The 11,039-nt window shown below is 42.8% G+C and overlaps 4 protein-coding genes across 4 annotated transcripts in view; 1 reads left to right on the plus strand and 3 right to left on the minus strand.

The window, feature by feature from the left end:
- The window catches only part of LOC108087160 (serine-rich adhesin for platelets), a 47,333-nt gene extending 44,612 nt beyond the window's left edge, over nt 1–2,721 (minus strand). The window contains 1 exon segment of the mRNA XM_017184387.1: nt 2,125–2,721. The gene's annotated coding sequence lies outside the window, so the exon portion shown is untranslated.
- A 652-nt stretch (nt 2,722–3,373) lies between these two features.
- Nucleotides 3,374–5,332, minus strand: LOC108087265 (ruvB-like helicase 1). Its single transcript, XM_017184572.2, has 3 exons — nt 4,299–5,332; nt 4,038–4,236; nt 3,374–3,795 (listed from the first exon to the last, which is right to left on the minus strand). The coding sequence occupies exons 1-3, from the start codon at nt 5,113–5,115 to the stop codon at nt 3,441–3,443; spliced, it is 1,371 nt and encodes a 456-aa protein (XP_017040061.1). The 5' UTR covers nt 5,116–5,332; the 3' UTR covers nt 3,374–3,440.
- A 245-nt stretch (nt 5,333–5,577) lies between these two features.
- Nucleotides 5,578–6,945, plus strand: LOC108087266 (NAD-dependent protein deacetylase Sirt6). Its single transcript, XM_017184573.2, has one exon. The coding sequence runs from the start codon at nt 5,711–5,713 to the stop codon at nt 6,686–6,688; it is 978 nt and encodes a 325-aa protein (XP_017040062.1). The 5' UTR covers nt 5,578–5,710; the 3' UTR covers nt 6,689–6,945.
- On the minus strand, nt 6,932–10,735 carry LOC108087264 (glycine dehydrogenase (decarboxylating), mitochondrial). The gene is made up of 6 exons (XM_017184571.1): nt 10,518–10,735; nt 10,256–10,334; nt 9,534–10,060; nt 8,611–9,344; nt 7,184–8,513; nt 6,932–7,125 (listed from the first exon to the last, which is right to left on the minus strand). The coding sequence occupies exons 1-6, from the start codon at nt 10,692–10,694 to the stop codon at nt 7,015–7,017; spliced, it is 2,958 nt and encodes a 985-aa protein (XP_017040060.1). The 5' UTR covers nt 10,695–10,735; the 3' UTR covers nt 6,932–7,014.
- Between the last annotated feature and the right edge of the window lie 304 nt (nt 10,736–11,039).

The raw sequence follows: 11,039 nt of genomic DNA on the forward strand, positions 1-11,039 counted from the left end.
CCCCCTCTGCCCGCCCACGCACAGTGGGAACAACCTTGCGAAGGGCAAACAATTGCAGCACAGCATAAAGCAGAAATGGAAAATACAGAACAACTTCTAAAAGGTGAAATTGCATCTTGAGTCTTTACAGAACTCTCTAGACATGGAGTCATTGAAAAATGTTTCGTCAAATACGATCGACCTATTTACGTTTTTTAACCATTGAAAATATGTTTAGTTATACAAACTTGCTATTGGTTACGTGGCGTATAAGTAATTTACATTTTACGACAATGTTAATAACTGCAACAAATTGATGTAAGCTTACATTACAAAAATCTTTCCTAATAAATTATTTAGAGTCTAGAAAAACTAAACATTGCAAAGTGATAAAAGGTAAGCCGAGAAAATCTAACGGATTATCTAGTCTTAAGACGCTCTACTAATTTCGATTTTTAGATTTCCTTAGAGAATTTTTACTGTATTAGTGGTACATATTTACTGTGCAATGCAAAAATGTCGACGCAGCAGCGGCAGCAGCGGACAATAAATAACTACGAGCAGCGGCTGTGACGTTAAGTAGCTTAGCGTAGTAAAGGAAAAACTCGGAGAGCAACAATAACTGGCATAACAACAACAACCACACCAACGACAACAATAACTATATTTTAGCGCGCAGTTGACTTCATGAAACTAATTGCAAGCAAATGGACAAGCATAAATTCGCCTTATGGCCAAAGGCCGACCAAAAAAAAACTTAACCAAAAGCAAAAGCGCAAAAACAACAAAGGAACTGCGGTGAAATGTAGTTGTTGCTATATTGACCGTTGTTGCCGCCGAGTACAACGAACATAATTGTTGTTGTAGTTCATTAACGTCAACACCGCCACGCTCAAGTCATTTTTCTGTTGTATTTTGTATGTGTATTGGCCTTTTTTGCCGGGCTAAAAGATTTTTGAAATAAGACGCAGCGGAACTGAAATATTTGTATATAAGTAAGCTCTCTTCTACCTTAACTTTTTTTACAAAAAAAATAACTTTGTTATGGTAATATTTTATTGCGAAAGCATGTTAATTTGTCACACATTTTTAAGGATACAACAAATTAAGTTAAATTAACAAAAATAGGCAGTTCGGTTTATAATGGTTCACTCTGTCGAGACTTCGCTGTACGACCAAATTACATAAATTCCAATCAGACACGAACGAGTTAACGGATCTTTCACAGTGTAGGGCCAAAAACAGCGGGCGTGAAATGAAATTTGGCAACGATTGCGAATAAAGAGAGATCCCCAGAGAGGGAAAGAGAGACAAAAATTGGATCGTGGGCGAATCTGCTGCACAGAAAATAATTTCGAAATGTCTGGCAAAATTATATTATTTGATGTATGATTAATTATAAGTTAAAGCTATGAACTTAATTGAAATCATTTTTAAATGTAAAACGAAAATGCTTGAAATAAGTAAAAAGGTTCTTAATTTTGTTCATCACATCATATAAGAACCTAGGTTTTTCTTTCGGTGTGCATGCGCCGCCACCGGCGTCCCATAAAAATGTGTTGTTTATGCTTTTTGGCCAACTGCGGCGGACAATTTTCGCCCGCAAGATTTTCGCATTAAAAATGGCTCAGTGGGGAAAAAAATGCGAAATGATCGTGCGGCGCAGCTGCAAATACTGTTGCTGCTTCTTTCTGTTCTGATCAGAGCGAGGGAGTTCATCGCTTCGTCTCTTTTGTTTGTCGCTTTTTTCTGGTGTGAATTTCTTATTTGATTTATGACCATATGTGGGTGCGACAGAGACAGCGAGTCGCGCAACTGGTTAACGCACAAAAATTAAATCACAACGTATGCTGGCAATTAATTATTAAGTCTCATAATCACCATTCATAAATAAAACAAACACAAGCGGCATTCCAAAAAGAACACTTTCGCTTTCCCTTTGGGACCCCAAAAGAGAGACACGAAAAAGACCCAAAAAAGAGACACCAAAATTATGTAATTCCCGCGTTCGTGCTACTTAAATAATAATAACAGTTAATGCCAAAAAATAAGTACAAAAAAGTGTAACAGGCACCCACACATGGCTAATTCTCTGATTGGGAGGTGCGGCCTCCAGCACACACACTCACGCACACACGCACTTACCTTTTGTTCTTTTTTTGTTGTGTTTTCGTTTGTTTGCCTTCGCTCTCTTTCGCTCTCCTAGCTGCCGTTTTGTTGTTGCTGCTGGGGCTTCTTCTTCTTCAACATTGGTTCATTCATACAATAGATCCCAAATGTTTCCATTTTACCTTGATCCTGCCATCAGGACTGCATTTATTTAAGCTAAAGCGGTATCCTTGATTTTGTTCACACACAAATAAGCTTGAAACACACACATGTGTGTTAATAATGGCTAATTACGACCAATAGCAACAACAATTCGCGACTTTATTATGATTTCACATTCTTTCAGAAAACCTCACACACACGCGCTGACGCACACAAACACAGACCAAGTGCAACTGCCGGCGTTGTTAGAGTGAAACGGAAAATACGAGACGCGAGGGGGAAGAAGCAGACGCCCACGCCGCGAAGCAATCGAAATCGTTAGATATAGTATTTACTGCAATTTAGCGGAGCTCCGTGGCTAATTTTTCAGCTCGACGCGAGTAACTGAACTGAATTCTTGGCCAAACCATGGTAGAATAAGTATAGCGTAGTCTCCTCGGATCTGTCAGTCCATTATTGCGCTCTACACAAGTGCGAGTGAAAGAGTGTTGTTTAACCCTTATGCGGCGCGTGTGGTTAAAGGAGGCCTTAGTCAATAAACCCACCATCGGTCGTTATCATTGAACGTTAGTCAAGTTCGCCACCTGGTGAACAGAAACTTTACATGCAACAACGTTTCTCAAACAGGTAAACGGAGGACAACGTTTTCCCAAATGAGTAAATTTCTTGAAAGAACCCGAGGCAGCGACGCTCTCGATTATGGACTGGACCCGAACGGTTTTACAGCTTCTATGGGCAAAAACAGCTGGTGATGCAAATACTAGGTAGCGAACTAGAGAGTTACCATATCTCAGAACCTTGGGTAACCATATTTATCATTTCATTCGATTTAACTTGACCGTACTTCCTATTTTCAACGCGCAAAAAAATTAATTCCAGATAAACGTTATTTGAGTTCAACCACTCGTTTAAAAACTCTATACCACTTATTATCAAAGGAATATAATAAACACTTATATCAGATGTTTTTCACATGTAAAGTAACTTACATGTAAGTAAATTACAGAGTGTGTACACACTAAATTAGTGTTGAATTAAAAACTTGCTTAACGGTATCGATGTTAGCAAACGCTTAAGCGCGCTTTTTAATATTTTTTTGACCCATCTAAAAATTAGCATCGAATTGCTTATATTTCATTTACTGGGAAATCTGTTCAAATGGTATTACAATTGTGCTGGAATCGGCGAACTTACAACATAAACTTATTGTTCTTCTCGGACAGATGCTTCGAGGAGCGCTTGGCGTCGAGGAAGAGCGAGTGCACGTCCTCGATGTCGTCCTTGCTGATCTGGGTGCGTCCATTAACCTTGCACATCTGGTGGGCTGGAGTCAAAAGCTGAACAGCGTAGCGCAGCGTGGAGCTGGTTCCGATCTCGCTGAGGCGAGTAAAGGCGTTCTCCTCCAGCTGGAGACCCTCGGTCTGGGCGCGCAGCTTGATGATCTGCTCCATGTCGGCGGTGGAGTAGAGCAGTGTGCGGATGATCAGCAGGCGATCGAGCAGATCCAGTGGAATGCCGTGCGGCGATACAATATCAGTGGTGCCACTAAAAAATAAATTATAGTAAAGTAATAGTAAATAATAGTGTAAACTAATAAAAAACAGGAGCACTAAGAGAAACGCATAGTACAACTAATTTATTCATTTTAATAATTTTAAATAACTTATCTATACAACTAGGCTTGTTTTTATATGGAGAAATAAGTTTATTAAATCAATAATACTGAAATGTTTCCATAACAACCAAATATCTCTAATGTAATTGAGAAGTTCTATAATTGTTCTTACCGAATCACACAGCGTCCGCGATTGGTGGCAAAGATCACAATTGGAGCGATGGGAGATTCCAGCGACTTGTGTAGATAGGTGAAGGTCTCCAGATCAAGCATGTGGATTTCGTCTATGAAGAGGACTCCGGGAACCAGCTCTGCTATGCCCTGGTCAATGTATTTGTTCACTACTTTGTTGATCTCCAAGCGCAGTTTGTCTAGGAATCAAAAGAATGCATAAGATACTTTGTTTACAAGCAAATGAAATTCCAAAACCCACCGGTAATTTCGGTCTTCTTGGGCTTCATGAGCTGCCCCATCATGGAGAGCACATCCTGGCCGCCCTGCGGACGAGCATTGGCCACATCCAGATCGTGCAAGGTGACGTCCTGGACGACCTCCTTCTTCTTGTGGACATCGCCCTTGGGCAGAGGCACATACTCCTCGGTCTCCAGATCGAATTCGGTGGCAAAAGTGTCGCTGCGTCCCTGGCGCTTAACGGCTCCGCTGTTGGCTTCAATGTAGATGACATCGCCCACCTCCACCTTCTCCTTTTGCAGGGCATCGAAGATGCTGGGATCCAGCTTCAGTTGCTTGGTGCCCTTGGCGGTCTTTAAACCGATGACCACATTGCTGATGGTCTTGCCATAGCCGCCCATGGGGTTCTCGGTCTCCACGGGAGTGAGTTCGGTGACCTCGCCCTCGTAAACCTCCTTGGTCTCGCGGATGCGAAGGCCAATGGAACGACGGAAGTTCTCCATCAGCACCTCGGTCTTCTTGATCTCATTGCTAAAGACCTCTGAGCCAACCATTGGGCAGAAGGGTACCTTGTTGCCCAGCTCCTGGGCGATAGCCAGGGCAATGGCGGTCTTTCCAGTGCCAGGAGGACCGGCCAGCAAAAGTGCTCTTCCAGCCATCTTCTTCGATTTGATCAAATCCACCACAATGCCGGCTGCCTCGCGCGCTGCCTTCTGACCCACCAAACCAGCTGCACTGTGCACCGCAGCCCCGATCTCGTCCAGACCCAGTCCCTTCACGTGGCTGTGGGCTGCAATGCGCTGAGTGCGCACAGTGCTTTTGACTTCCTCGATCTTCATGTTGCCCCGAAATCTGAGTCCTTGCTGTTGGTTCCTTTACTGCGTTTCCGGTTGCAGACGCTCTTCGACAGCGGGAGATGTGAACTCAAGCGTTGTAACGATCAAACAAGCAGTCGTGTTGCCCTGGGCGAAATTTGTTTTTTATTTGCCGGCAGATGCGAATTGGAAAATAGAAGCACACTTTGTTTCGATAGGCGCGCGGGTATAGTGTGACCGTGTGAGAGGAAAATCTTTGTGTGCTTATCGATACACTACACTGACCAGACAAGTTTGACTTTTACAAACAAGTCGTAAATATTTATAATGTTCCAATAAAGATCTAGCTCTAAACTTTTTGCTTGACACATTTTTTAAAATTACAAAAACACAATTGATGTATACATTTTCAAAACTAATAAATAGAAAAACCAATTTTGAGGTACAATGTTGTTCTGAAAATTTGTTTGCTCTAGATGGTATCTTATAGCATTTATAAAATGGTCATATTATAAACAATAGAATCTCGGTGGAACTTCATGCCGCAGAAAATATAAACAAATTTATGCTGAAGTGCAATTTTCATGGTTTTTAAAGATCATCTTTAATAAAACGAATTATGAGCTGCAATTACGCGGATGGATTATCAGCATACGACGACAAGGGAATCCTTGGAGCTCCCGAGAGTTTCGACAGCGAGGAAGTTGTTGCCCAAAAGTGCCAGGAGCTTGCTGATTTAATCAAGAAGTCGGGACATGTAGTCCTTCACACAGGAGCTGGCATTAGCACCTCTGCTGGTATTCCCGATTTCCGGGGACCCAAAGGCGTTTGGACGCTGGAGGAGAAGGGCGAGAAGCCGGACTTTAACGTCTCCTTCGATGAGGCCAAACCCACCAAGACCCACATGGCAATTATATCTTTAATAGAAAGTGGCTATGTGCAGTATGTTGTCTCCCAGAATATAGATGGATTGCACTTAAAATCGGGACTAAATAGGAAATACCTCTCGGAGTTGCATGGCAATATTTACATCGAGCAATGCAAGAAATGCAGGCGCCAATTCGTGAGCTCAACTGCTGTGGAAACTGTAGGACAAAAATCCCTAAAACGACCTTGTAAATCTTCCATAAATACCAAAGGACGCAGCTGCAGATCAGGAATCCTATACGATAACGTATTGGATTGGGAACATGATCTTCCTGAAAATGATCTCGAAATGGGTGTGATGCACTCCACAATCGCTGATTTGAATATTGCCCTTGGAACCACTCTACAAATTGTTCCCAGTGGCGATCTTCCTTTGAAAAACCTTAAACGCGGTGGTAAATTTGTTATTTGTAATCTGCAGCCCACAAAACATGACAAAAAGGCGAATTTAATTATATCCAGTTATGTGGATGTTGTTTTAGCTAAGGTTTGTAAGTTATTGGGTGTCGAGATCGGTGAATACTCGGAGTTATCTGATCCTACAAAGCAAAATAATCTATTTGAGTGGACGATACCCACAGATAATGTAAATACCTTCCACAAACGGTACAGAAAACATGTGAAAGATACAAAAGTAGAATCAAAAGCTAAGAAAACTAAATGTAAATAAGTAGTATATTTTAATTACTTTAGTTTTTTACTGTACATAACAAAAGAAAAATGACTCAAATATCCGTAAAGGCTCGAAGTGTAAGTTCTATAACATTTATATTTACCCTTGTAAGAAAATTTGCTAGGAAAACACGATACATTTATAAGTGTATCTTCCTTTTAGACAATGCCGCATTTAGAAAATTTTTATTTAGGATTTATTTAAGAAGAAGTTCTTCATAAAAATAAATAAAATCACGGCAAATATAAAAATTACTATATTTGGTTTTATTAAAAATAAAAAATCAACAAAGGTTACTAAGTTTGTCTTAGAGCTAAAGTGTCTTATAAATCAGGCAAAATGGGGGGACAGGTGCAAACGAGATGTTTGTCGCCATAGGCATCATCGATCCTGCCGACAGTAGGCCAAATCTTGGCATCTGGTTTCACAAAGATCTGTAAGCAGAGAAAGGTAAATTAAACGAATTAATTTTAAGAATATTTTTTAACTTACAGCTGGGAAGGCAGCCTGCTCACGAGTGTAAGGCCGATCCCACTTATCCGAGATGACTTGAGCTTGAGTGTGGGGAGACATCTTCAAAGGATTCACTGCCTTGTCCATGCGACCCGCTTCGATCTCGGCGATCTCCTCTCGAATGGAGATCATGGCATCGCAGAACCGATCCAACTCCTCCTTATCCTCGGATTCTGTGGGCTCAATCATCAGCGTTCCAGCCACAGGCCAAGACATCGTTGGAGCATGGAATCCATAATCCATTAGTCGCTTGGCCACATCCACCGCCTCGATATTGGCAGTCTTTTTCAAATCGCGAATATCCAAAATAAACTCATGGGCAACCAACTGGGAGTTGGGTGCCTTGTAGAGCGTCTTGTAGTGCTGCTCCAATCTCTTGGACATGTAGTTAGCATTCAGGATGGCCACTTGGGTGGCTCTCTTCAATCCCCGACTGCCCATGAGTTTAATGTATGACCAGGAAATCGGCAGGATGGCAGAGCTGCCGAAGGGAGCTGCGGAAACTACACCAAAACTGTGCTCCTCGCTGCTTAAAGGACTAACCACAGGATGTCCTGGCAGATAAGGAGCCAAGTGGGCCTTCACACCAATGGGACCCATTCCAGGACCACCTCCTCCATGAGGAATGCAGAAGGTCTTGTGCAGATTGAGATGCGAAACATCACTGCCATAATCTCCTGGTCGGCACAAACCGACTTGGGCATTCATGTTTGCTCCATCCAGGTAAACCTGACCTCCGTGTTTGTGGATCAGAGTGCAGATATCAGCCACTGTTTCCTCGAAAACTCCCATTGTGGAAGGATAGGTAATCATCAGGCAGGATAATTCACGAGCATGCTCCTCTGCCTTTGCTCTCAAATGGGCCATGTCGATGGAACCATTCGACAGTATCCTAATCGGTTCCACCTTCATTCCCGCCATCTGAGCGGAGGCAGGATTCGTTCCGTGAGCTGAGATGGGAATCAGGCAGATATTCCTGTGTCCCTCGTTTCGGTGCTCATGGTAACTCCTGATGGCTCTCAGTCCGGCGTACTCTCCCTGGGCTCCTGAATTCGGCTGGAATGAGATTCTGTCGTATCCAGTAATCTCGCACAAGTCACGTTCTAGTTCATTGAACATCTGGTGGAAACCCTGAGCTTGTTCAACGGGAGCAAAGGGATGGATGTCCGTAAAGTGGCGGAAGGAACATGGCATCATTTCGGTGGTGGAGTTTAGTTTCATGGTGCAGGATCCTAGAGGAATCATTGAGTGCACAAGTGAAATGTCCTTGTTCTCCAGCTTTTTCATGTAGCGCACCATGCGGGATTCGCTGTGGAATAAAATAAAATTGTTTTTAATATTTTTTTGGAACTTTAGATATCAGTTTTTATAATACGAAAATTCTTATATTTTTTATAGTTTCTCACCTATGATAACTCTGGAAAATGGGATGCTGTAGGAAAGGAGACGTACGCAGGAACTTAGAGTTTTCAATGGCGTTCTTAAGAACATCACGTCGCGCCAGAATGTACTCCACAGTTGCCTCCGCCTTGAAAACCCACAGGAGATCATCCACATCGGCCACGCTGACTGTTTCATCCAAAGCCACGCCCACTGTTCCATCTTCCATATATCGGAGATTAATGCGTTTGTGTTCGGCACGCTCTTTAAGATCTTCAAGTGACTGACTTCCACTCAGTTTGATGTGCAGCGTGTCAAAGAAGTTCTTATTGATCACTTCGTGTCCTGCTCCCAAGAGTCCTGTTTGCAGAGTTAAAGCAAAGTGGTGGATGCGATTGGCCATGGCTTTTAGGCCCTCGGGTCCGTGGTAAATAGCGTACATAGCAGACATGTTGGCCAAAAGAGCTTGGGCAGTACAAATATTGCTCGTGGCCTTGTCCCTGCGGATGTGCTGTTCTCTCGTTTGCAAAGCCAGTCGATAGGCATCGTTTCCATCCATGTCTCGGGTGACACCGATCATCCTTCCGGGCATCAGACGCACCAGACTCTGCTTGCAGGCGAAGAATCCAGCATGGGGACCTCCATATCCCAAAGGAACTCCCAAACGCTGCGAGGTACCCACGGCAATATCAGCTCCAAATTCTGCCGGAGGTCGCAGAAGGGTCAGAGATAACAAATCGGTTGCCACTACCACGAGAGTCTATAAATAAAAAATAGGGAAAATATATTAAATGTTTAATTAAACAAACTGATCGAAATTATATAGAAAATATTACAAATAAAAAAAAATTTTATTAAAAATAAAGTAAATTGTGTTATCTATAAAACATTTTCTATAATCTTGTATTTAACTTGTAAAAAAACTTGAAGATCCATTTTAATAACCTACCCCATTTTTCTTTGCCAAAGCAGCAATATCCTCGAAGTCCTTGACATCACCGTAGGTATCTGGATATTGTAAAAGAATACCAGCCAACTCGCGACTGGGCAGATCGGCCTGTTCGATGGGTCCCACCACGATTTCCAGCTCCAAGGCTTCGGCCCTCGTCTTGACCACCGACAAAGTCTGTGGATGCACCCTGTTCGAGAGGTAGAGCTTCTTCCGCTTGTTGTGCCTCGTGGCCAGGCACATGGCCTCCGCTGCAGCGGTTCCCTCGTCCAGGAGCGAGGCATTGGCCACATCCAAGCCGGTGAGATCGGAAACCAGAGTCTGGTAGTTCAGCAGCGATTCCAAGCGACCCTGGGCAATTTCCGGCTGGTAGGGTGTGTATTGTGTGGTCCATCCCGGATTCTCAAACATATTGCGGATAATCGTGTGCGGCACATGGCAGTTGTGGTAACCCATTCCGATGTAGGAGCGCCACAGCTGATTCTTCAGAGATATGTCGCGGATGCGACGGATTAGCTCATGTTCGTCTGCGGGACAGAGGGGAAAGTTGTTGTCAGCCAGACGGAGATGAGAATCGAAGATCAGCGGAGGCAGTCAAAACAGAGATAACTTGAAGACCCCATTGAACCGGGCTTATCAGTGCCTGCGAACACGCCAGGGGGTCCGTTGCCTTAACGCCTATTTTTTCAGCTATTTTGGGATCGGAAAACAGCGTTACTTACTCAGGGGTTTGTCCAGGTCGAGTTCCCTCTTCAGTTGAATGCTCTGGGGTACGGCTTTTTCCGTCAGCTCAGCCAGGGACTAAAATGTGGTAGCAATTTATAACTTTTCAATATAAAATATTACAAATTATAGTATTTACACATTAAAATTGAGATTAAATTATTAAATATACCTCCATCACTTTTTATCAATTTGATTTAAATTAAAGGCTGAAGTTTCATGTAAGTAATATGTACATAAAGCTTTGAAGGACCTTCCTACCTTGAAACCCAAAGTATCCAGCATGGCCACCACATCCGTCTTGCGGGGTCCAATGTGGCGGCTGGGGAAATCCGATTTGGTGGGGAATAGCACCTCCTCTACAGGAGTGGTGGCCAGATAGCGATGCCCACATCTCAGCAGCAGGCTTCGACTGTTCCTTCCCAAAAATCGTTGCATGCTTCAAGCGAATTAACTAAGGCACGTCCACGCCACGCGGATTTCAATCGATGACTGATTTGGAAACTGGCTGGCTGGAAAGATTCCCACATTTCGGTTGATAAGACCGGGTTCCGATCTTCTCAGCTTATCAGCGGCTCTCCCTGCGATTAATGGAAATGTTTAACCCTCAGAAATGCCATAAATATAAACACTCAAGTGTTATTTTAAATATTTTCTTTTTATTTCAAAACTTAAAACTCTTCAACAATTTGTAATAAAAATATTTTCACTATTATTTTCTTTTACCAATTCGTTAGTTTGTGGTTTTTCTTAGAGAAACTACAAACAACAACAAAAATGGTT

The sequence above is a fragment of the Drosophila ficusphila genome, unplaced genomic scaffold (genome assembly GCF_018152265.1).
Source record: "Drosophila ficusphila isolate 14025-0441.05 unplaced genomic scaffold, ASM1815226v1 contig_791, whole genome shotgun sequence".
Classification (NCBI taxonomy): domain Eukaryota; kingdom Metazoa; phylum Arthropoda; class Insecta; order Diptera; family Drosophilidae; genus Drosophila; species Drosophila ficusphila.

What these genes read in the sequence shown, in the direction of transcription:
- LOC108087265 (XM_017184572.2), bottom strand. Translation starts at nt 5,115, where the DNA reads ATGAAGATCGAGGAAGTCAAAAGCACTGTGCGCACTCAGCGCATTGCA. An exon ending in CAAGAAGACCGAAATTACCG is followed by an intron (nt 4,237 to 4,298) that starts GTGGGTTTTGGA and finishes TTTGATTCCTAG; the next exon opens with ACAAACTGCGCTTGGAGATC. An exon ending in CGCGGACGCTGTGTGATTCG is followed by an intron (nt 3,796 to 4,037) that starts GTAAGAACAATT and finishes TTTATTTTTTAG; the next exon opens with TGGCACCACTGATATTGTAT.
- LOC108087266 (XM_017184573.2), top strand. Translation starts at nt 5,711, where the DNA reads ATGAGCTGCAATTACGCGGATGGATTATCAGCATACGACGACAAGGGA.
- LOC108087264 (XM_017184571.1), bottom strand. Translation starts at nt 10,694, where the DNA reads ATGCAACGATTTTTGGGAAGGAACAGTCGAAGCCTGCTGCTGAGATGT. An exon ending in CTTTGGCAAAGAAAAATGGG is followed by an intron (nt 9,345 to 9,533) that starts GTAGGTTATTAA and finishes TTTTATTTATAG; the next exon opens with ACTCTCGTGGTAGTGGCAAC. An exon ending in AGCAGGCTGCCTTCCCAGCT is followed by an intron (nt 7,126 to 7,183) that starts GTAAGTTAAAAA and finishes CTCTGCTTACAG; the next exon opens with ATCTTTGTGAAACCAGATGC.